Source organism: Diospyros lotus, chromosome 13 (genome assembly GCF_014633365.1).
Source record: "Diospyros lotus cultivar Yz01 chromosome 13, ASM1463336v1, whole genome shotgun sequence".
NCBI classification, from domain to species: Eukaryota; Viridiplantae; Streptophyta; class Magnoliopsida; order Ericales; family Ebenaceae; genus Diospyros; species Diospyros lotus.
Window position 1 is genome coordinate 3,944,002 of NC_068350.1, and position 25,726 is coordinate 3,969,727.

Here is a 25,726-nt window from a genome sequence, read left to right on the forward strand (position 1 = left end):
AGATGGAATCTCTTCAAAAGAATAAAACCTGGATTCTTGTAAATAAACCTAAAGACCAGAAAGTTATAGGTTGTAAATGGATATTTAAAAGAAAGCCAGGTATCCCAGGTGTTGAACCATCCAGATTTAAGGCTAGGGTAGTTGCCAAGGGTTTTTCCCAAAGAGAAGGTATTGACTACCATGAGGTCTTCTCTCCAGTAGTAAAGCATACTTTTATAAGGTTAGTTTTAGCCTTAGTAGCCTTAAATGATCTAAAGCTTGAGCAATTAGATGTAAAGACTGCCTTTCTCCATGGAAACCTAGAAGAGAAAATATATATGGATCAGCCCATAGGTTTCATAGAAAAAGGTAAAGAAAGTAAAGTTTGCTTGTTGCAAAGATCTCTGTATGGTCTAAAGCAATCTCCTAGACAATGGTATAGGAGATTTGATGAGTTTATGCTCAAAGAAAATTACACTAGATGTAATTTTGACTATTGCGTTTATTTCAAACAACTTAAGGAAAAGCTGTTTATATATCTCCTTATATATGTAGATGATATGCTTATTGCATGCAAAAAGAAGGGAGAAATAGATAGATTGACTCAAGCATTAAAATCAGAATTTAAAATGAAAACACTAGGAGCAGCCAAGCGTATCTTAGGGATAGATATCACTAGAGATAGAAAAAATGGTACATTGTCCTTGTCCCAATCAGGCTATTTAAGAAAAGTGATAAGCCTCTTTGATATGGAAGGCTGCAAACCTGTTTCAACCCCCATACCTCCTCATTTTAAGCTCCAAGCTGTAAAAGGAAACTTACCTGAAGAAGAAGTTGACTACATGAAGAAGGTTCCCTACTTTAATGCAGTGGGAAGCCTCATATATCAGCCTATGGGGTTAGCCTAGTAAGTAGATTCATGTGCAATCCATCTAAGGAACATTGGTCAGCTGTTAAATGGGTCCTTAGGTATTTAAAGGGGTCAGTGAATAAGGGTTTAGTGTTTAGATCAAACGCTGAAAATTTTAGCAGCATTAAGGGTTATTGTGATTCTGATTTTGCAGCTGATTTGGATAAAAGAAGATCCTTATCAGGATATGTTTTCACTTTAGGTGGAAATGTGATAAGTTGGAAAGTAAATCTCCAACACATAGTGGCGTTATCAACCACTGAGGCTGAATATGTAGCATTAACAGAAGCTATGAAAGAAGCCATCTGGTTGCAGGGAATAGTTAGAGAATTAGGTTCAGGTAACCAAATTTCTAAAATATATTGTGATTCCCAAAGTGCAATTTATCTCTCAAAGAACAGTGCCTTCCATGAGAGAACCAAGAACATAGATGTGCGTCTTCATTTTGTTAGAGATATTATAGCTAAAGGTCAGGTAAAAAAAAAAAAAAAAATTACCTTGATAAATCCTGCAGATATCCTAACTAAATCTGTTCCTGTAGTGAAGTTTGAGCAGGCTTTGGACTTGCTCAATATTCTTCCAACGTAGCTGTGGAAGATTTGCAGGGGTCTCTAGTCATCATCCACTATTTTAAATCCATTCTTGAATCAAGGTGGAATTTGTTGATATTATGTGATTCAAAATGATTTTATCAGATTTCTGGCATGCTGTTACATGTTGCTGAGATGCATCTTATATTTGTTTCATTTAAATAAATATGTCTCATTATATGCTGTTATATATATATATATGATGTTAATATATATATCTGTTGCATGTTATTAATATCTTTGGGTTGTTGTGTTTACATGGGCCGAGCCCATATTATTTCTGTGTTGCCTCTTGTGCTGTTGGTCGAGCCCATTCCTAATAACCCATGTTGGCGTTGCTATAAAAGGGTAGCTCGATGCCCTAATCTCCAGAACATTCTGATATTTTGTCTTGTGCTCTCTCTCTAAAAACTCTAAATCGGCGATTCTTGAAGCGAGACACTCTTCGTGAATCCTTCGTTCTGATCTATGTTTCAATCGATTCTTTGGTTGCTTCCATGGTAAGATCTGACGGTAAGAACGGTTATTGCTTAATCTCTATGTGTTTTAATCGCCTGAGGCGTGAGAGGTATTGACTAATAGAACAGATACTTAGTCTTGATCGTGAGATCGGTATAGAACAGATCTACCTTGATCTTGTTGTTTTTCGATTCTGTTTTTCAGTTGTATTGCAATACTGTTTCTATTTTTCTGTTCATGATCTTGTAATCGTTTGTAAACTTGAAGATCTAGTGGATTGACTAGAGGCGGAGCCTCTGCCGTGAGTAGGATCTATTGATCCGAACACGTATATCGTTGTGTCTTACATTTATATTTTTCTAGTTTAAAGTTTTGGTTTACTGTGTATCGCGCTTAATCTGTGTTTGGCCGAGAAATCAGGTTATTCAAACCTACACTCAATCAAGATGATTGAAATTGAGACAAAGTGACTTTACTTAAAATCATTTCTCAACGCTTTCGAGAGACATTTTCAACAATTTATGAGTCACTTAATAACTGCTATTTAGAAAATTATTGGAGCCAATTATTCTGATATCATTGTCTACAAATTTGAAATATAGTAAAAAATGCTCATCAAGTATCATGGGTCTCATTCCACTTGTCAGTATCTTCTTTATCCATAAATAAGATATTTTTCTTAAAAATTAAAGTATATTCGCAACTCTACTAAAATTATAGTTTTACTTTAAATATGATACTGAATTAAGTATCAAGAAGTCTGTGAATAACCTCGTTCACGCCCCTAATTAATTTATTTCTTGCAAGTCTCTTTAAAGATTATACTTGAAATATTATCTCGCATAAATAAACTACATAGATTTAAAAAGATAGAGAAAGGCATTTACTTTTTAAAATTCTAACATTTGCTATCTTTATTATTAAGATATATATCAAATTACCACAAAATTATATTTATATTATATAATATATTTTAAAACTTTATATAATTAAATGATTATTTTAAAAGGGGTTTAATAACATTCTTTATTAATTAAAAAAGTTATTATAATTTTTAAAATGTGAAGATTACTTGGTGTAATTTGGTAAAACCTTTTGCCTAATTTAATTTACCTGTTAAATTATAGAAAAATTAAATTTAAATCGGAAATTAAATTTGTATCCAATTTAAATATATTGAAAACTCAGAATAAAATTCCACAGATTTTTATCCAATTTAAATTTTAAGTGGAGCTCTGTGTTCGGGTTGATTGGACCACCGACGATGGTCATCAAGAAACTCCCAAAACTCCGATCCCGACCTCACCCACCTCCGTCGCCGCCGGCCGAACTCGCCGCCCTCTCCCCTCCGGTGGACCCCTCCTCCGTAACTCCGCCACCCACCCTTTCCCTCTCCACCGCCAGCCAAACCCAACTCTCCCAGTTCCTCGCCGCCCATCTCAAGCCCCCCTTCACCCCCCAAGCCCTCCTAGCCTTCCTTAAAACCCGCCTCCACCACCACCCCAAGTTCGCCGCTTTTGACTTCCAAATCTTCCACTACGCCGCCTCTCTCGACTCCTTCCGCCACGACCACTCCACCTTCGAGTGGATGGTCCGCACCCTCGCCGTCACCCATCGCTTCGACGCCCTCCGCTTCGTCCTCGATTTTATAGCCTCCAACCCCTGCCCTTGCTCCGACGGCATTTTCTCATGCTCCAGAACCGAACCCATTTTCCGTTTCGCCATCAATTCGTATTGTCGAGTCGGTAGATTTGACGAGGCTTTGGCTGCGTTTGATTGTATGAAGAAAACAATTGATGGGTTGCCCAATGTGGCCGTCTACAATACAGTGATTCATGGCTTTATTAAGTACAGAGAAGTTGAGAAAGCTTTAGGGTTTTATGATAGGATGATTAAGGATCGGGTAAAGCCAGATGTTTTTACGTTTAACATCTTGATTAGTGGTTACTGTCGGAATTCGCAATTCGGGTTGGCTCTCGACGTGTTTAAGGAGATGAGAATTAAGGGCTGTACTCCAAACGTAGTCAGCTTTAATACTTTGATTAAGGGGTTTTTCAGGGAGAGGAAGTTCGAGGAAGGAATTGGGATGGCATATGAGATGATTGAGTTGGGGTGTGAGTTTTCTACTGTCACTTGTGAGATTTTAATTCATGGGCTTTGTGAAGAGGGCCGGGTCTTGGATGCGTGCAATCTCTTGGTTGATTTCTTGGGGAAGGGAGTCTTGCCTCGCGAATTCGATTGTTACAGTCTAATTGAGGGGCTGTGCAAGGAAGGCGAGGTGGGAAGAGCGGTAGAGGTAATGGGTGAACTATGGACAAAAGAGAATGCTCCTAGTTTGATTGCGTGTACGACTTTGATTGAAGGCTGTAGGAGATTGGGCAAAACCATAGAAGCGGTTGCGCTGACGGAAAAGATGTTGAACGAGGGTATTCTTCCTGATAGTGTGACGTATAATTGTCTACTTCGGGATATGTGTAATGCAGGAAAATCAGTCGAAGCAAATACGTTGAGGCTGTTGGCTTCTAGAAAGGGTTTGCATCCCGATGGTATGACATATAACATTTTGGTATCTGGATACACAAGGGAAGGTAGAAGGAAGGAGGGGCAACTTCTGGTGGATGAGATGTTGGACAAGGGATTTATACCGAATATTGCGACCTACAATAGGTTGATGGATGGGCTTTTCAATGGAAAAAATTATTTTTGATGAGAACAAACTGTAATTCGTGGGAAAATACTTGATGTTTCAATTCTGATAGTGGTGTATATGCCATAAGATGTTTGATGTGTAACTTCATGTGCTGGTTTGAGGCAAGCAAACTGAGAGTGATGAAATCCGCGCATCCTGCTGCAGTAAGGATGGAAAAAAGTTTAGCTGGCATCAAGGTTCAGTGTATACTTATGTGGACTTGTGCTTGAACATGATGCAATCTAGAAAGGAGCCGACTATGGTGCTTCCAAATGCAGCTAGATTCCACTATGATTTAGCAGGTATGAGTTCCTTCAAACATCATTAATTATTTTGTGATGGTATATGACGGAGAGGGATCTACATTCCCTTTGATTACAGTTTGTTTATTTTATATCTGAAATCAAATGACACAAGATTGTCTTTCTAAGGAACTGCAGTGAATATGGGGCAATATACCCAATGGATATAAATGTGGAGATAGTCTATCTCTAGAAAAGTTATCCAAAGTTGTTCGTGCTCGTGTATGGTGTGCACCCAATCCTTGTACTTGATGGGATGATAGTGTCCTTGACACATCATCCCAGGCAACTAATAGTTCACACATTTGTTAACTCATGTTGTGCATTTCACCATGTAACACTGTCCCCCCCCTCTTCCACGGGTTGCGTAACTGACCATGAACCCTAAGCCATGACTTAAAGTTTACAAATCCTAAAATCCTTCCATTTTTACATAACTAAAATAACTAAAAACTAAACCATTTCCAACTGAGTGTGTTGATAATCTCCTGATCTGGGTCCGCATCTAGCCCCCTATTCCTACTTACCTGATAAATATGTTAGGGAGATTGGTGAGTTTAAAGCCTAGTGATAGTCACCCTGCATAATATATCAATACCAAAATAAAGAAATACAATAAAAACAAATTTCAATCTAAATATTCACCAATATTCCCCATGTAACAAGCATCATCAACATCGTTATATTACATCAAAGCACATGGTCTGGCTATAATTTTCCACATTGTATAAAACATCAAACCAATGGAACCATAATATCATTCCATAATCAATTCAAATCTCAATAAATTTCAATTTTCTGTATCCAATAATATATATAATTATGACTTTTCCTTATTTATCCTAGACTTAATCAAGTTTAATTCAAAATTCCAGCCCCATTCAAATCCCTTCACAAGTGGGATAATCCCTTTTATCTCAATCTCCATTTAGAATCTGAACTCAGTTTCAATCTATAATGGCTTTAGAAATCCTATTTCCTCTTGGATTTTGATTTCTCTCTTATTTGTCTCTTTCTAAAATTTCGGGTGTTACAAACACTAATGTGGAATTATACCTCTAAACATTTTGTATATGCATGGAATGCAAGAGAGAAGAAAGCAAGCACATGGAACTTTATCTTTATGCTGCCTCTTTCTTAATATAGTACTTTTATTTTTCTTGCTGCTATTGCCCATCTGACCCTACTTGGGATTAAGGCTTGGCGTTGTTATTGTTGCTGCCCAAATGAAAAAATAGTCTGTTAACATTGCCACTCTCCCCCCTCCCCCAGTATATGTATATGTTTGGATTGCTTGTGATCCTGTTTATAGATCTCAATAGTCAATACACATAATTAGTCATCAAGCAGGTTTAACATTGTTGTTTCATATTTGTGATATCTGTTCAGTATTTTGTAATTTAGGGGGACTTTTCAGTATCTGGGAAATGCTGCCCAAGCCACTAGGTATATGTCTTCAACATTGCATTTCTGATTGTTCATTGAATTCTCCAGAAAAAAATAGTACATGTATACTCTTATAACAATATATCATTGTGTTTACTTTTATATGTCTCGGGATCAGAACTCAAAACGAATAATTGTAGTTATTGTATCATAAACGATAGATACCAGGGACAAGCTCAGCCTTTTTAGGTTAATATCATAGTTGTTTCTTTAAGCATTCTATGTTCAATTCTTGGAGTTAAAAGAGTTCATTGAAAGTTTGAAAGTGTATGCTTCAGGAAAAAGATATGGAATTTGTGATTCGAGTGCTACTGCTTCACGACTTTCAACTTGTAATATTTTCCACTGGTTCTTGGAGGTGGCCTTTAAGCTCACAAGAACCAGGGATCTAACTAACATGATCTGAAAGCCCATCTTCTTGTAGTTGCCTGCCTATATTGATTTAGAAAGGTTTATGGAATGAAATTGAGAAAATTTTCTTTCTTTTCTTTTGCCTTTTCTCTCATTCTCTGTTTAGACTTTAGATAGTTTACTAACCAAAGAACTTTACAATTATCTACCCTCAGGCCCTTTAGAAAACTCTCTGCCATCTTACTTATTCTTATTTAGTTTCGAGTAAGTCAAAATGTTTCCAAGTGTGTTCTTTCAATTTTGCTTTCTTGTTAAACCCATGGATTGCTTCTAGTTTATAAGACCAGTAAGCCACAGTGCGATTGGGACATGGACATTTGTGGATTCAAACTGTTGCTGTTTAGTTCCAGAAGCAGCAGCAGGACCCCCTTTCTGTTGTTTCTGCAGTGGACATGGACGCAACTTGATTTATTTGAAAGCAACAAATGTGTTCCAAACTGCATGGCTTATTAATCCTTCACGTAATTTGGGGAGTTTTTTTTTGTTCCCAATAAAATATTTTATTGCCCTCTTTGTTTATGGCGCATGAAAGGCCAGCTTTCTGACACTGGAACATCTTATTTGACTAAATAGAGCTGATTATCCATCTTTCTACCAAGTAAAAAGAGAATCAGTGTATGAAACTTCCTGTTTTGTAAGAGTGAAGAGCCATTTTTGTATACAATCTTAGGGTTGTTCTCTTCGTGTTTTAGTTTTCAGTTTTGAATTCATTTTTAGTTTTGTATTTTGAGTGTCTGTTTTGAAATTGCTGAAAACGCGCTCTTTTTGTCATTTTGAAAAACCGTCTCAAAACAGAAAACTAGAAATGTGTTTACTTTGGAATTTTAAGAAAAAATTATTTTATGATATTTTATTCAATAAATTTGATTATTCAATAAATTAGAATATTTTAATTCCAAAATTGAAACCCTAAATTAGAAATCCCAAATCTGAAACCCTATTTTGGGTCGTCACATATCCAAATTAAACCATCAAATTAGAAACAAAAATAAAAAATCAGACCTAATTTGAGAAGTACAAAGGCTTAGATGTAACATTCCGCATCAAGCGATAGGAAGGACCGGAACAACTTACCCTGATGGGTTTACATGAACTTCCCAGGGAGTTATCCATCCTTGAGCTTCCCCAGTTCAAGCACGCTTAACCTATGAGTTCTTTGCCTACATTTAGCCCAAAAGGTATCTAGCTGGTGTTGTTTCATTTCTTACTTATCATCGATATATACTACCATTCTCTAGACTCTTGGAGTATTACATTCTCTCCCCTTGAGCACATGACGTTCTCGTCATACAACTGGTCTCAGATCTTCTCCCATTTGAGGGCTGTCATCTTAGAAGCTTACCAGAAGCTGCTCCTTGAACAGACCCTTGAGCCCCGACGCCACTCCCCGCCTTCATCAGACCGCATTCACCAAGGGTCGGCTCTGATACCAACTGTAACATCTCGTATCGAGTGATAGGAATGACTGGAACAACTTACCCTGATGGGCCTACGTGAACTTCCTAGGGGGTCACCCTTATTGAGCTTCCCCAGCTCAAGCACGTTTAACCCGGGAGTTCTTTATCTACATTCAGCCCAAAAGGTAAACAGCTGGTGTTGTTTCATTCCTTACTTATTTTCGATATATACTACCTTTCTCTGGGCTCTCGGGGAGAATGTAATACCTCAAGAGCCCAGAGAAGGGTAGTATATATCGAGGATAAGTTAGGAAGAAAACAACACCAGCTGTTTATCTTTTGGGCTGAATGTAGGCAAAGAACTCTCGGGTTAAGCGTGTTTGAGCTGGGGAAGTTCAAGGAGGGTGACCCCCTAGGAAGTTCGCATAGGCCTATCAGGGTAAGTTGTTCCAGTCCTTCTTATCGCTCGATGCGAGATGTTACATTAGACCTGAAGAGGAAGAGTCACGGGAGGAAGAAATCATAGAAGCAAGAATAACATGAAGAAGAGCCTGAAAAGAAGAACTTGCAATTCGTGGTCGAAGAGGCAATCGGAGCAAGGTGGGCCATCGATGGTCGGTCTAGACGAGAAGCAGAGACGGACGACGAAGGGGAAAAAGAAACAACCGACAAAGGCGATGCGAAACTGCGATTCAAACGATGGAGGCGGCTAGAGGAGAACGATGATGGTCGTTTGGTGGAGGACCTAGGTTGCTGGTCACGATGCAAGGGGAGCGAATAGCGTCCATGACGAAAGGCGTGGGCAATCGATGGTGGCTCGCGGCGGTGATGACGGTGGCGGGCATGGTCAACAACTAAGCCTTGAAGAGAAGAAAGAAGAGAGAAGGAAGAGATGAGATGAACCTGGATCTTGGAGAGAGAAGAGTAGAGCAGTTTTTGTTGTGTTTTGCATTTTGAAAATTTTGAATGAAAATAGTTAAAATGACTTTTTATTGTTTTGAGTTTTTTTTTACAATTTTTTTTTTTTTATTTTCGAAAATATGTTTTTAAAAATATAAAAGTAAACACGTTTTTCCTGTTTTGAAAAACTGAAAACAATAAAGAGGACAAGGGCTTAGCATTTGCAGGGATTTTTTTTTGTTTTTTCTTCTGTGTTAAAGAGGAAGGTGGGGCGACTAGCTTAGCAACCCCTTTAGGCTGACCATGAGAGCCCTTCCTCGTTAGAAATGTTCAGCATGACCCATAGTTACTGTTGAGAAGGCAAGCCCATCACCCTAGGCCTACATCCAATGTTCTTTTTGGCGTGGGTCTAGGTCATCATGTAAGCATGATGGGTTTAAAATTCGAAGCCCAAACCCAAGGGACACAGGAGAACTCCGGAATCACCAGACTGCCACCACAGTAGCCGCAAAGAATTGTTTTCACAAGTCAAACTTGTAATCTACGAATCACAAAGAAGCAACTTTACAATTGTCTTCCTTCTGGTGACTTGATTGTAGAATTAATAAAATTTGCTGAAGGAGAAACAGTCCTTTACAACTTGGGGGTCTCAGGTTTCAAATTATGAGTACAGCATCTTCGTATGCTTGCACTGGATTACTTTTTTTTTTTTTAGCTGTTGTAATGCAGTTTAGACTTAATATTTGATTTGTTCTCTTTTAGAAAGGGATCCACAAATTGTTTTGTTGAGATTGCCTTGAATTCAAACGTGAATGGCCCAATTCAAACTAGGATATAGAGTGTAAGATCTCTATATCCAATCCTTACATCCACCACAAGATTTGGATTTTTGACCTATCTTTTTCACTTATAAATAAAGTCTCTTGTCTGATTCTCATATTGTAACGGGGCATCAAGTGTGGAGTATTATGGAATCTCTAAGAGATTGTAAGATTGAATGTAGAGTTCATGGCAAAATATATATTTTATTCCTTGTACTTGCATGTGTTTTTACTTAGACATTCAATTTTTTTGTTATTTTAATTATACCCATAAATTATGTAATTTTGAGTCAATTGCACTCTTAAATTTTTTTTTTGTTTCAATTACATTCTTGAACTATGCTTAATTTATTGTTCTCAACAAATTTGTCAAAGTGTGTAATTGATTCGAAATTGCATAGTTCATGTGTGTAATTGAAACAACAAAAAGTTCGATTGTCTAAACATAAAAAACGTATAAGTACAGTAGCTAAAATATATATTTGGCTTATAGTTCATCTCGTTTGTATTCCATTATTCTCATGGTAAATTTGTATTCCTCCTTTTGAATTGATGTAGGCACGATGTCGAACAAAGTTAGATTTCTTTTGTCTCTAATTTTGGTCTTGTGTGGATGTGACGGAATTTATTTTTTATTTATCCCTAACAATTAGTATCAAGTATAACTAATAGTTTTGTTGTGAAACTTTCCAGCTTAGGGTGGAGGAGGATGGAAGAAGTGTTGGTAAAGAGACTTATTTCAGGAATTGATAGATTTCAAGTCTTTTGGAAGATCAAATCTGCAATTGCAGAATCTCCCGGAAGATTTTCTCTTCATCAAGTCCTCGCTTGACCCAACATAGCATGTTTTCTCCTTAATGATCCTCCTAAAGGAAGCATTAGAGATACACCAACATTTAGAATTTATGTAGCCGACTTATTAAGTGGGATTAAGACTGAAATTGTTGTTGTAGTAGGTGGATGCATCATAGGGCTTGAACTTACGGCACCCAAAAAAATATTTAAACAATGATACAAACTTATATTGAGATGGCTTACATTGTGAATTTTGACCTATTTTAATGTTTCTATAAATCAACTATAATGTGGATGAGTTTGGTTCATTTTTAGTAGCCAGACATGAAAATGAGAAGGCTCTATGGTGGGCATTTGAGGAGTTGGGCTCGTAGCGATGGTACAGAAAAAAAGTGAAACGAATGGGAAAAAAACGAAGTCATTTTATTTATAGGTTACGAGCTAAAAATACTAGATTGATAAAGAAAATAAAAAGATAGAGAAAAGAGTCGAGTCGATCAAACTTGATAGTCAGTAGAAACAAAACAAATTCTGAATTTGACCAAAAAGAAGAACGGAGTTCAAATCTTGCACAAAATTTTCTAAAAATGTGTAAATTTTGCACAAAATTGAAGCTTTTAGTAGAAAGTTAAAAATATAGTTAATATAAAAATATTGTGATTTTATTTTTAAATGAAGAAATAAAAGTCAAATACAAATTGTGGGGAAAAAAAAGGAACTGTAAAAGTTGGCAACAAAATCAAATGAAAATGAACTCTTCTCATGTTTTATTATTATTTAAAAAAGAAAAAGGAAAGAGACACTAGTGGAAATAACACAAATTACAGAATCTTATGGGGCTAAAGTGAGAATTTCAAACTATTGGAGGCGCAGAGATGGAACAGCAGCTCGGTTAAGTCATACGTGTTGGGCACACGTACAAGTCTCCCATTTTCGTGGTCGCAAAGCCAAATTTCCAAATAAGCATTTATTCGAACACCTTGGAGACGGAAAAGCGCCGCCTTCGAATCGATCCATTCGTCTCCAATCGTCACTGTCTATGCCCGTGTGAATTTTATACATACACGCAGTACAAGCAAAGATCATATGTAAGGTGGGTATACAGTTGATCTGGTCGGAAGGTAGATGAGAGAAGAGCCATGTCGTCGTCGAAATCGTTGATTTGTCGATTCACGCCATTCGTCGTGGCTCGAATTCGACACAATCAGAGACTCCTTAGTTCTGCTTCTGCTTTGCCTGAAGTTCAACCGCCGTCTCCGTCTCTGTCGCCGTCTCAATCTGTCGATGCCGTCCACATGACTGATGATTGCGTCCGGGTACTCTATCTCTGTCTGTATATAATTTTTGGACTTCCAGATCTCTGTTTTTGTTGATTCTGTATGGAAATTCGAAGTACTCGTTCGAACAGTGGAATATGCTTGTTCATCAGAGAGGGCTTGCTTTATTCCAGCTTATTTAAGAACAGCTGATTCTATTTGTAGAAAATTAGAAATGAATGTTTTTTTGGGCAAGGTTGAGGATTCTGTGTTCGTGTGTGGGAGCGTGTCAGGCTGTTAAACGCTTTTTTGTGTTTCATAGAATTGCAGAGGGTATCAAACTCTCTGGCTAACCAACATATGTTGGTTAGTGATACAGATATCTAGCTTGAAAGATTATCCTTGCCTTCCAAATTCATTTTTATTTTTTACAATTTTTTGGATTTGTTTTGTAATTTCTATGGCAAATTCATATGTTCGAATCAGAATTATGGGGGCAGAAACGAAGGGGAGAGGGAGGATTTAGCATTCACGTCTGATTTAGGTGCACTAAAACTTTGGACCTTGTACCTTAGAAATGAGGCCATTAAGATTACTCTCATAGAGCTTACATTAGATGCATATTGCAGAAATTGAAGGAGCTTCAAAATGATGGAGCGTCAGGGAAGGAAAAAATGCTACGTTTGAGCATTGAAGCTGGTGGGTGTTCTGGCTTTCAGTATGACTTCTCTCTTGATGGCAAAATCAATGCAGATGACAGGTTTTTCCCTTGCCTTTCTACTCAAAGGTTCTCTTGCTTATCTTGTCAGATGTGCGCTTCTATTTGGTTTGCAAATGAACCAAGCCAAGCTGAGCTTGGTTGGAAGGTTTTGGAACAAGTTAAGCACTGCATCAGCTCAAATGAAGCTAGACCATGCATGTCTGAGCCCTGCTTGGCATTTGATTACCAGGCTAAGGGAGCTTTTATTATTACCTCTAAATTGGCCATAGGTCATCTAATAGCAAATAAGCTCGTAGAGTATGTCATGGGACAATGGCTGTAATTGGCAGGTTTTGATAAGCGGGAATTTCAGTAGGCAGTTAGGCCTATTTCAATTTTCAAATAACTTGTAATATTTGAATTTGAGGCTGCAGCTGGTGCCTTTCCCGAGTCAGATCAGCATAAATAACAACTGATTCCACTCTTTGGATCATCCTTGAATTAGAATTGATCCATTTCTCCCACCTAATTCTCTCTCTCTCTTCTCTCTAAATCTCTCCCTCTCAATTCTCTCTGTTCTTCCCCCTTTCCCCTTAATTCTCCCCTTTACCAAGGAGAATTCTCCTCTGACAGATTACACTTCCACAATAATAATGCATAGATTTGATAGTATATGTTGCATGAATTTCAAAATACAAAACATAGAATAGATGTTTCTCTTATGGCTTTTGAAACTAGAGCCCTTGATCTTTTGTGCATCCTTGGCATGGTGCTATTCACAATCCATTTGACGCCTGCTAGCTTGATTTGTTCATTAATGAGCTTAGAATAAGTTGCTAAACTTGGTCTTGCAGTTGTCTATCCTTTCCTCTTTTGCACCTCTCAATTGTGTTAATTATTTCTTCAATACATATAGGATCTTCGAGAGGGATGGAGTTAAATTGGTGATTGATAAAATTTCATTCGACTTTGTAAAAGGTGCCACTGTTGATTATGTTGAGGAGTTGATTCGCTCTGCATTTCAGGTACCACATTTTAACTTTCTGATTTATATGCTGCATGGTAGGTGGATATCAACAATGCTTGTTTTCCATGCACGTTGTCATTTCTTTGTGGCACAAATGACATTTTAACTTCTGATGTATATGCTGCATGGTAAGTGGATATCAACAATGCTTGTTTTCCATGCACATTGTCATTTCTTTCCAGCTGTGCCACATTTTTAGAATGCTCGGTAGCTGCTGATAGCATATGGTCATTATAGAAATGTTCCTTTCTCTAATACTAATTTTTTGGAAGTCAATGAATTTGAATAGGCATAGCGTAGTGTGTTCATAGGTTGTACTTGTACTTGCACTTGCACTGGCTGAACAAAAGAAAGGAGGGAAGGTGGTATTTTAGTCTTTTTCATTTAAATAGAAATATGAATTTTATAATATGAAGCAAAATGGTAAAATTATGTGCACTGTTAACTGTCAGCAAACATACTCTGACAAAGGAGAATTTATATGATATTCTGAAAGTATGGGTATTTTCTGAAACGTGAGGGATGTTTCCTATTTTAAGACCTTACTTTAGCTGTTATCATTGTAATTTATCCTTCTATTATTTATTTATTTTTACCACACTACATTTATAAAGAAAAGAGTTTCAGTATAAAGGATAAGTGGATGGAGATGTCGTTGACTTTCTTAGTTACCCTTGAATTTGATTGCTTCTTCAGAAAGAATTTAATGTAACATCAGCTCGCAAGAAATTAGCATATGCATATCCTTTCCAAACACAAGTTGAATTTTGCTTAGGTAATTTTGAAGGAATCCTAGGTCTTGGAGAGAGAGAAAAGGGGAGGGGGAGATTTGGCAGATTTGATTTATGCTCTGATAATAGCACTCTGGAGAGTAGATTGGAGAGCTAAAGATGCTTCAGGAATGGTACACTTTTTGAAGCAGAGGAAGGGCGAATGGGTACTATGACAACCTAGGATTTTTGAAGTTCCTTGTTCTCATCCTTACTTTTTATTGTTAACTCTCATTCAGATAATCTAACTGTTATGTGAGTATGACTTCTGTTTGCAAATTTTTGTATCATGCAATTTAAGATAGGGTAAAAGAAAAGAATGAAAATAAGCCACCTGTAACATCATAGTCCGTGTCTTGAGATAATACCATCTAAAACAGCTGGCTTTGAAGTAACATGTAACAGGTTTTGAGCAACTGATGTTTTCCAGCCTGATATTTTCTAGTTAATTGTACCAAGAGTGTAATCAGAATTAAGATTGGCATGCCTTGTTTCACTCATATGGTGGCCAGTTAGGAACTGGAAATTGTAGATTTGGTCATGTATGCATGACAGCCAGTGAGAACCAAAATTGATGGCGGCTGGCTGATCATCATTTTCTTGTCTCCGTGTTGAAGATCACTTTGTTCACATGTTCTCAAAACAACGATATCTTATCAAGTCTTAATCCTCTTAGGTGGGATTGGTTACCTGAATTTGTGCTTGTTAATTATCTCTATCTATTATCATGTTTTCTGTAATGTCCTTATAACCCATGTTGTGCCTAGAAGTGGTCCGTAAAGTTTTTCTCTGCCTTCCTCTGCCTTTAACTAGAAATTATCCCATTCCAATGCACAATTGGTCTTCTTCTCACATGATTAAAACCAACTTGAAGGTGTCTCATGCATCCATCCTATCCTTAATAGAAACTACTCTTAATTTACAACAACAACAACATATCCAGCCTTTATCCCACTATGCGAGGTCGGCTACATGAATTCTAAACTTTTATGTATTTATGTCTTTTGTCATATATTCATTTAGGACCATATATGATTTATTGTGGATAATTACATTTATGATTTTTCCTTTCTTTTGTGATCACACATCCATCACAAAGATTATACTTGTATTTTGCCCATGTTGGTATTTTGCTGCCCAACATTCTGTGTTGCAAAATATCTAGTCTTATAGTGCCATCAACTAAAATTTTCTGTTAGTCCTAAGGTGATTTTACCACCACATTGAATATCTAAGGCACTTCTACATCTTTTTTAAATAATTGATTCAAAATATTTGAGCTGATTTTTTCATTCCATATATTAAATTTTCAACCTGCCCAACCTAAGTGTTTGTATTCTGAGATATCATTCCATATCCCGAGATTAATATTTCACACTTTCTTTTTATCTCATCCACCAAGGGAATGAATGTCATCTTCAAATAACCTACACCAAAGCACCTCATCTTGGATGTGCTTGGTATCAGTATTCACTAGTTCTCAAAATGTCATTTATTTATTTTCATTCTCCATTCCATATTATTTTCACCTTGAATATTGGAAGTGGCTGAAATAGTAATTCTTCATAATTTTATTAGCAGTTTGGACTTCTCACTTCTCATGGCACATAGAAAGCCTAGAGCTCTGACATTACTAGTACTATAAGGAGTAGCTTTCTGAATGAGCACACTTTTCATTTGATTTCTAATCAGTGAGACACCCATACTCCAATTCTAATGTTGTCCTTTTTTCTGGATAGCTACAGAAATGAAGTCTGGATTCAAATAAAATCTGATGACTTTCTTAGTGTCCAAAAACCTTTTTTCCCACACCAGTTATGAATGCCACCCTAGTTGATCTTCACAAACCTGTTATTCCAACAAGGTCCCTTTCTTTACCTAGCTCTTAGATGGCTTGACAAGAAGTCAAATCTTTGTTTGTTGGTTGCTAACCCTCATCATAAATGACCTCAACTTTAAACTCTATCCTATGCGGTGCAGGGCGTGCCCTGAAAAGATTCTTCTATTCATTGTGCAGGTGACTACTAATCCAAGTGCGGTGGGCGGTTGCAGCTGTAAAAGTTCTTTCATGGTGAAACAGTAGCTTAAGCGGAATAGTTCTAGTAGGTGAATAAGAGAGATGATGGTCGACCGGTATTTAGCTTTAATCAGAAGAGTCTAATTTTTTACAGTATTCTGTAATTTTGTCTAGTTTTGTTTATCATATTGTTTCCTCAACTTGAACTACTGTGACCAACTGCCCTGCTATTGAATTTCACAATTGTTGATGTAATCATTTTTCCACTTGGAATGAAAGGGGATTTTGGCCTCCCCTTTAACTTTGGCTGCTCTTTGAAATTACAAATTGAAATAAAATGCCATCATCCCTGAAAGAACCAAGTTCTTATGGCCTATTTATATCTCCAGCGAAGCAGTTTGTAGTTTGATCGATTGCTTATGCGTTGAATTTTTTTTTTCCTGTTACGGACAGCAAGAATGCATACAAAAAATTTCTGTAAAACATTAATCTTTACTCTTTATAAATTATAAATAACACTTGTACCAAAAATGCAAATATAACACTGAGAGCAGTTCTTTGATCTTCACAAATGTGAGAGCTGGTGGTTTCCCCTTTGCCCACTGGCACCAACCATTTATATTATTTTAACACGTGGAATAATTCTCTCGAATTTGAAGATGTGTTCTGTTGTAATAACTTTCATGATCTTAGCAAAAAATAAATAAATAACTTCCAGAAAAATTAACTTAGCATTCGATAAACCTTTTTTTTTTGTTATACCTAATGGCACAAACAACTAGGTGATGATATTTTACAAAGTTTAAGATTATAAATTTAAATATTTGAAGGTAGTTTATGGGCACCTAGCCAGGAGATGGGACTTTGCTCATATTCCATAAAGGATTTAGAAGGTAAGAACCCAACAGGGCCCTTCAAATTATAACATAAATTAGCTTCTGATAAAAATTTTCCTCCCCTTTGATTAAAATACAGATGATGATTCTCCCATAAGTGAACAAGAAGCCTTTTAACAGGGAAGTATATCTAGTCTGAACAAGCAAAACAGTGCACTGAATCCTCTTATATCTCATCCCCAAAACATCCTGCGGCTAGAATCTAAACCACAGTATTGAGCAAGTTCAAACAACAATAGTAACCAAGAAAGCAAAAAACAAAAAGGCACGACAAGGATTCCCAGAAAAACTGTAGTATAGGACTCTCCTCCGCTACCACCACTCACCAAACTGCTTCCACGAATACATGCGTTCTTAGAAGATGCGGACTGGTCGGCCCATGGTGCTCTTCAGGTATAAGCACCTTACCTGATAGTAAAGATACCAGGTACACAACAAATGAGTAACCACCAGAAAGCCAAGTTCTTTCGTGTGTAAACAAAGATCCTATCCACAACCGACAAACATAAATTCAAGATCAAGTTTATGGTGCACAAAGCTTCCTGGTTTGTGAAAGTTAGGTTAGTCTGCATTTGTATTCAGTGTTCCCCTTGCTTTTTTCAAAGAAACTCTTTTGACAACTCAAATCCATGACCGTCTACACTCACAAAGGAGCACCCTTGTTCACCCTCATACAGTGTTGTACAGGGGAAATTAACTTCCAAATTATAACGAATGATATGCATGCTTGGTGACGACCACCATTACATTACCACAAAAAGGTACATAAATTGCAGTTGAACCAGTCAATTATGAGACTATAGTTTTAGGAATACACATTCCCTTATTTGTCAGGCATCTTTAATTCTTTATCAATTTTAAGTTGCATCTCATAATTCAGAAGTCTTTACATCTATTCTATTATGCACCCAGGGTCCCCTATGCAAACAATTTTCGGACAGCTTCATCTGAAATAGGCTATACTCAAAATCGAAGATAAAAAAGGTTTGTTTGGTAAACTACATCAAACATGCCAGTTGTCCCAAAGCAACAAAATCCGTGAGTACAGATCATACAATGGAGGACTTTTTTGGCCATAAGCAAACTTCACGTGCATATCATAACCACCTGTTGTTTTTGTTTTGTTTTGTTTTTTTTCACTTGTCCTCAAATTTGGGCTTAAAGAGTATATGGCAATGGATGGAGGGGCTGGAGATCTAGAATTCATATAGCTGATCCACCTAGTGGTGGGGTTAGGGTTTGTGATTTAAGTATTGTTGCATTCATCATCCCCAACTTCAAACTCTTTTAAAAAATCAGCAATTCAGCCCACTTTTCCAAACACCAAATATCATGATAAAGACAGATTTTTTAAAAGCTACAAAGAACATTTCTAATTGATGTTGTAAAAAGCCAATTGCTAGTAACTTGACTTTAAATAGAGATTATTCTCATCCTAGCTGAAACCTAAACATTGATAGCTTCCTACAAATGTAATCTTGAGGAATTTGAATGGTTATTTCATATAGAGATTATTTTCATCCCAGTTAAAACCCAAATATTGAAAGTATGATAAACTAAGATAATGTAGAGGAGCTTGAAGGGTTATGGAGCTCACATTTTGCCAATTCTTCTTCAGCAACGAAACAAGAAAGTTAACACTCATTTGAACATTCTGGAAAATCTGTTTATCCTCCATAGCACAATTGCCGACGGCAACACCCATGCACAGGACCTTCTTAAGTTGGAACTTCACTGTTGCTTTTGTTTCATTAACTTTTGACTCGAGGGATTCCTGATGGGTCACCAATGTTGGAAACTTTCCTGCATTGAAATACCAATAGGATTAACATGATACATTAAAGCAAGGTACTTGTGTTAAGCTAAAGTTCAAAAAGGTGTACTTTATATCATTAATTAAACTAACAAAATAATAACATTTATCCCACTACAACAGGCAGCCTTGAAGTGGGGCAACCCAACTAAATATAATTGTTAAAAGTCATAAGCCACTTCACTCATCCTGCTTCAGAAGCAATATCATTCATGATAGGATATGGTATGCAGCATTGGGGGAATAAACATCAACATATTTGACTGTGATGGAACCTACCCAAAGAGACCACATCATGCTGTAATAGTCTCAAACAACCACGACACCCATAATTTTGTGCTAGTCCATCTCACCAGCACAAATTTGCTCTTGGTGCAACCTAATCAATTCAGGAACTGGTCAAAATTGAATTGTTCCTGCTGTGTCCTAAATTCAAGATAAACTATTGACCTTTGATGCCTACAACATTCTTCCAGAAGCTCAATTGTCCTAATGGTTTCTTGAAAGCTGATGCTAGAAAGATTAACACCCTACAACATACATCCAATATTCAATATTCAAGATACAATTTAATGTAATTAGCTTTCCCACTGGAATTCAGAAAACATTGTTGGGGGGGGGGGGGGGGGGTGAACCATCTCCTCACCTGCAAATATGTTTCAAGTAGGTTCAAGACAATTTTAATCCTTCTCAGTATCTAAAATCTACCTATCAATTAGAAAATTCAAAAATTTATATTTGCTCTCTGAATGCCAGAGTCCAGGCCATATACTATTCTATATAAAAGTTGCACGCCATTTTATTTTCACATTCAAGCTCACTATGCTGAAGATTTATATGAATACACGTTAGACTATTATCATTGCCACACGCGGACATAATCTCTAATCTGTTGGATCACTAAATAAACCCATCTAAACACGCTCAGGTCTCTAACTTTGCATCTAAACATAGCACAGATTTATATCACAATCAGGGTCACACTAAAATTCACACTTGCCTGCCTTGTTTAGACCAGGGCCCAAGAGACGGGGGATTTGCTTGATGACAGCTTCAGATGCCAGAAAGGCATGGTACTTTTTGGCAAGCTTCTTCACCAGTTTCTTATTCTTGTTAAGTTTCTTCAGTCCTTCCACATCCATATAATCCAATCCTATCTTCTCTGCCTGTTTTATAGAAATTACAGGTGGCATCAAAAAATGAAGTCATCCATGGAAGGCAGAAAACAAAAAATCCTATAAAGAGTTCTTATATCATAACCATGTAAGACAAAAATAATATCAAGGGAAAAAAAAGCATTAAGGATATATATATTATATATCTCAAATTCTCAACAATGGAATTGAACTTAAACTGAAAATAGGATAATTGGTTCCATTCCACTATAGGTTCTAGCCAAAAATAGCTTAGACGTAACAACATACAGAACATGACAAGGAAAGTATTACATCTAAATTTGGTTGAAAGTAAAGAATTCCCTAATAAATGCACTAGATTTGGTTGAAACTAACATATTGCCTAATAAATGCAATGGTTTGGCTTCACAAGAAGATAGCAAGCAACAGCAATTTCAATCCATTAGCACATCAATGGTTTTATATTATCAATTAAAGGAGAATAATGGAAAATGAGAAAAAAAAAATTCATGCAACAGAATTTAGAGTTTCTACTTTTTCCTTCATATTAGTAATCAAGGGGTTCAATCTACCTCTTCCACGTGCTGAGCATCACCCAGCATGCAGACCTTCATCTTAGGACGAGGGATGTGTGGCAGCTTAACAGAACCACTGAAACGCTTATCCTTTTGGGGATCATAGTTCTTCAGACCAATTTGGAGTTCAATAGTCTCCACAAAGTTGCGCTTTTTCTCCTTCGCATCACCAGCAATCTGGGAGATAGCTTCCCTTACAGCATCACTTTGTAGCTTACTGAAATAAAAACAATAGAATACCATTACATCCTACAAATAAGAAACGCAATTCAACCAACCTTTGTGCTTAATATCATCAAAAACAAGTTCCGTTGGAGCAAATGCTGTGCCTAATTATAAAAGTCTAAGAATCAGAAAGCTATGAGCCTATTGACCAAAGTACAATGGTCATGATAAACAAGCTGATTATAAAGTGAAGAGAGGTGGAGGGAACAACGTTATCTTCATTGCAGGACTTGCGAGACAAGTATGTGGCCAAATTTTAAATTATAGGTTTATGCAAACTAAGGTCGAAATTTTGACACATAGAATCCATAGACTGGGATTAATGCATACTTGCACAACTTGACTGTAAACAATTAAAGGTATAAACCCTAACACCCCCTACAAGCCTTGAACAAAACAAAACCAACTAAATCTTGATAGATAACAAACACCTGAATCAACAGAAGTACACATTCACGACATACGGAAAGCCACAAAATTGCACACATGAATAGACATAAAACACACACAAATCCACGTTTGTAGGCACATCAATCGAGAAACGAACGACAAAGATTGCTGAGACCCGGAAACAAAGTGCGAATTAGCACCTAGAATCTAAAATAAAAATACTAGGAAAAAATGTTAAATGTCAAAGAAGTACCTCATGGCGAAAGATTTCTTCTCTGGATCAGTGCCGTACGGGTATTACCTGTCTACGGAGTCAAAGAAATAGATCAAAAATCGAACAATAAAGGGAGTGAAAAATGCGATGATGCAATCTGTAGAGCAGATTCAGCAGAAAACTTACTGGAGGTGCAGCGCGAGGCGATTGCCGTCGATTTGCAAGAATATAAACCCTAGGCACGTGCTAGAGATGGCACGCGACTAGAGCTTGATGAAATGTCCGTTTTATCCCCTGTTATCATTCAAATACCCATTGTCCATTTCTTCCTTCTCTTAAAAAAGATAAAATACAAATGATCGTAAATGTACAGTAAATATATTTAAATAATATATATTATTATATTTGAATAATAATTATAAAATATTTTATTTTTATTATTAATCATGAATAAAAAATATTATTAAAAATAAAATGTATTAAATATACCTTCGCATGCCCAAAGACATTTTGTGGTAAAAGTCTTTAATTATGTTATTGATAATTAGTTAGAAATTGTGAAAGAATATTTGTTTAAATCATATATTTAACATTATTTTGATTAATATCTGGTTTCAGTTTTTTTTTTTTCTGTGATGAAGTGTCATGATTTATGTAATTTGTGTTTTTTTTTCACTTATTGAATTAAATAGAGAAAATGAGAAATATGAGATGCCTTGGATGAACTCAGTGTTTATTTAGTAGAATTTACATTCCAATAGTATTTATTAATTAAGAAATAGATTGAAAAAAATATGATATGAAAAATATTTCAAATAAAAGTATTTTTTATTTTATTTGTTATTTTTTTTTTTGCAACTATTAAAAAAAAATCACATAACTTTTAATCTGAATTTTTTTAGATAAATTTATCTTGATCATTATAGATAAAAAATAATAACGCTTGTGTTCCTTAGTGCATCCTAAAAATTTAACAAAAATTTGATAAAAATATTAGAATATTTCTCAAGCTTATCTTAACAATTTTATATATTAGTTTTGAAAAAATATTTCAATTAATCTTAATCATTTTAATAAATATTACCTAAAATGTAAATTTATTTTTTTAATTTTAAGTGCTATTAATTTGATTGAGTTGTTAAAGAATAATATGATTAAATTAATGTAAATGACACTAGGGTCACAAAATGTTGTGCTTATTTTTAATTTATTCATTACCCGTTAATTCATTTCAAATGAATCATTAATGTTTTGATTTTATTCACAATGTGGTCACATTTAAAATTTTGTTATCAAAGCGACTGCAAGAGTTGATGACATGATGCTGCGGTGGATTTCATTAATCCTAATCACAAGGTTAAAGGTGTCTCATGTTCTGACCATACAATTAGAATAAATAGAAAATCGCCACATGACATGTAGATTGTCCTCTTTTTATTTCACGTCAGTCTATCTCTCTCTTTCTTTTTTTTTTTTTTTTCCTTCTACCCTATATTCCCTATCTTCTATTATTCTTTTATGGGAGTGAGCAAGAGTTCGGGTAAACTAAACTAATCAAACTGAATCGACAAGTTCAATCAGTTCAGTTCATATTTTCAAAAGGAGTGGTTCAGTTCGATTATTTTTTACCCTAAAAATCGATTATTTGGTTCGATTCGATTATTTTGGTATAAATAACCGAAAAACTGAACCGAACCGTGCAACCATAACCCACCATCTCCCCCCACGACACCGGATAGCCTTCCATCCCTCGTCTCTATGTGTTGTCTTCTTTTCATCCTTTATTTCTCTATTTCTCTCGCCATTTTATCCATTCTCTTTGTATACTAGGCATTGCCTCATCTCCTCATATTGGTGGTTATTGTAACGCCTCGCTTTTTAGGGTGTGTTATAAGTTGGGACAATTTCTGGACAATAATTTTTTTTTTATTTCAAACACTAAACCTAAACCACATCATTCCTCGAATTCGTCCCAGAATTCCCATCTATTAATCTCGAGAGAGAATCATTATACATATCAAATTACGAAAGCAATGATCGAAACCTGATATCTTAACATTAATCATAAATAAATTCTTACATCTTCAACATTCCTCAAAACGTTTAGAATCTAAAGTAGCAGAACTTAAATACAGGGGCTACGTAACATACATTACATTCTTCATGTACTTTGATAAGTGTTATTTCATGCCTCATTTATCCTCGTATCTGCTACAATCTCTATCTTGAACGTTTGAATATTTAAAGGGCAAAAACTCAAATTAGATGATGAACCATCTAAGTAAGGGTACATAATGGTATATCATGTGTGTATGCAATGTCTTTTCTCGTAGGTGTCAACTGCACCTCTCATGCTACCTACCATTTTTGCGGCCACCTCTTTCAAAGTTGGGGTGTATGGGTGCACCATTGGTAAAGCAGCAGTGCCAGTTCGTACTCCCTACGGCCACAAATGCGTGTGATCAATGATATCAAGGTATACTTATGCATTTCATAGTCATGTCATGTATGCAGTTTACGTGATGTGTACATATCAAAGAATGTCAATATGATGAAAACATTTTCGAGGATCGGGATTTGAACATAAATCTCTTACAAGCCAAGTATTTTCCATAAAACTAACTTTAATTAGGAAGTACCACTTACCTTCTCAAACTTACCGGGTTACCTCGATATCCGTGTCTTGCCTCGTGCATCGCCTCGATTTGTGTGCCAACCTCAAAATTCGACAAGTCACTTTAATTTAAGCTTCAAAACATCATAATCACCATAATTATTTAAATAAACATTAAAACCTATTTTTCTATAATTTCTTTAATTTTCTCTCTATTTCTTCCTATTTTCCCTCAATAAATCCAAACTAAATATTTATAAAATATTTTCTCAAATATTTCATTACGAAAATTCATAAAATAATATTCTTGAATTTCTGGAATTTTCTAGAAAATTTACTTACCTTAAACTTAGCATATCTGACTTCCTCGATATGCGTGTCATATCCTCGAAATGCGTGCCTGAGCCAGTTTCCTCGCTAAAATCTCCGGAATATTACTGAAACATAATTTCCTATTTTTCGGGATTTTCTAGGATTTTTCTCCCATCATTTTCCTATTTTCTTTTCTTTTCTTTCTTCTTTTCTTTTTTTCTTCCACTATTCATCATTTTCTCTGCTCCTTCTTCACTGCACCCGCGCACTGCTCCCTCTTCTCTTTTTTTTTTATTCTCCTTTTCTTTCTTTCTTTCTTTCTTCTTCTCTTCTTCTTATTCTTCTCCTCGCGCCTGCAACCAGCACCTGCGCCCACCGTTGCCCACGAGCTGCCGCTGCCTTTGCCAACTGCTGGCGCCTCCCGACGGCCGAGCACCGGCCTCCGGCCTTGCTGAAAGCTGCTCGCGCAACACCCCGGTCCCGTGCCCAGCCGCTGCTCGCGACCCTGCTCACTGCGCGTCAGCCATGACTGCTTTGAGCTTGCGGCCATGGCCACTTGCTGTTGCAACAGACACCCCCGCTGCTTCCTTGCGCCACCGCTAGCCATCGGACCTTGCTGCCATCCTTGGTCGCGTCTTCCCGCAGCTGCTCTTTCTTTCTCATCCGCTATGGCTAAGCATTGAAGCTTTTGCTTCGCGGCCATGGCCGCTGGAAATGGCCACTCACTCTCTCTTACTCTCTCTCTCTCTTTCTCGATCTCACAAGCTCTTTCTACCTCCCTCTCGACCGAAGCTCTCTTCAAAACTCTCTGCTCAATTTTTTGCTTATTTTCTCTTCAGTTCTTATCCTATTTATAGGCAAGCCAACGCCCCAAACCTGTCATATCTTCCTTAAATCCAGCTGCTCAAATCCTGCTGTCATACCCTCAAATTATTTTGCAGCCAATATCTCGACCATTAAAGCTTCATAGAAGCTGGCCACGCGCACATGCATATATATATATATGTATATATAAATTATATATTACACTTTAATTTAAGAAAAATTACACATTAAATCCTAAATTTCATCCCTATTACACT

At 36.5% G+C, this 25,726-nt stretch overlaps 3 protein-coding genes across 8 annotated transcripts; 2 read left to right on the top strand and 1 right to left on the bottom strand.

The window, feature by feature from the left end:
* The first annotated feature begins 3,165 nt into the window (after positions 1-3,165).
* LOC127788614 (pentatricopeptide repeat-containing protein At2g36240) lies at positions 3,166-11,508 on the top strand. 5 transcript variants are annotated; one of them, XM_052317098.1, is made up of 3 exons: positions 3,166-4,929; positions 6,319-6,375; positions 10,598-11,508. In XM_052317098.1, exon 1 carries the CDS (start codon positions 3,203-3,205, stop codon positions 4,643-4,645), a length of 1,443 nt encoding a protein of 480 aa, XP_052173058.1. In that variant the 5' UTR covers positions 3,166-3,202; the 3' UTR covers positions 4,646-4,929; positions 6,319-6,375; positions 10,598-11,508. The 5 variants fall into 5 exon arrangements, with proteins under 5 accessions (XP_052173058.1, XP_052173056.1, XP_052173055.1 ...); XM_052317096.1 differs by having other exon boundaries at positions 6,334-6,375; XM_052317095.1 differs by lacking the exon at positions 6,319-6,375.
* A 127-nt stretch (positions 11,509-11,635) lies between these two features.
* Positions 11,636-16,827, top strand: LOC127788615 (iron-sulfur assembly protein IscA-like 2, mitochondrial). The gene is made up of 4 exons (XM_052317100.1): positions 11,636-12,015; positions 12,585-12,715; positions 13,572-13,680; positions 16,470-16,827. Exons 1-4 carry the CDS (start codon positions 11,839-11,841, stop codon positions 16,533-16,535), a joined length of 483 nt encoding a protein of 160 aa, XP_052173060.1. The 5' UTR covers positions 11,636-11,838; the 3' UTR covers positions 16,536-16,827.
* A 669-nt stretch (positions 16,828-17,496) lies between these two features.
* LOC127787820 (60S ribosomal protein L10a-like) lies at positions 17,497-21,986 on the bottom strand. 2 transcript variants are annotated; one of them, XM_052315841.1, is made up of 6 exons: positions 21,905-21,986; positions 21,758-21,809; positions 20,887-21,106; positions 20,179-20,344; positions 18,963-19,168; positions 17,497-17,773 (listed from the first exon to the last, which is right to left on the bottom strand). In XM_052315841.1, the coding sequence occupies exons 2-6, from the start codon at positions 21,760-21,762 to the stop codon at positions 17,720-17,722; spliced, it is 651 nt and encodes a 216-aa protein (XP_052171801.1). In that variant the 5' UTR covers positions 21,763-21,809; positions 21,905-21,986; the 3' UTR covers positions 17,497-17,719. The 2 variants fall into 2 exon arrangements, with proteins under 2 accessions (XP_052171801.1, XP_052171802.1); XM_052315842.1 differs by having other exon boundaries at positions 21,758-21,906.
* Between the last annotated feature and the right edge of the window lie 3,740 nt (positions 21,987-25,726).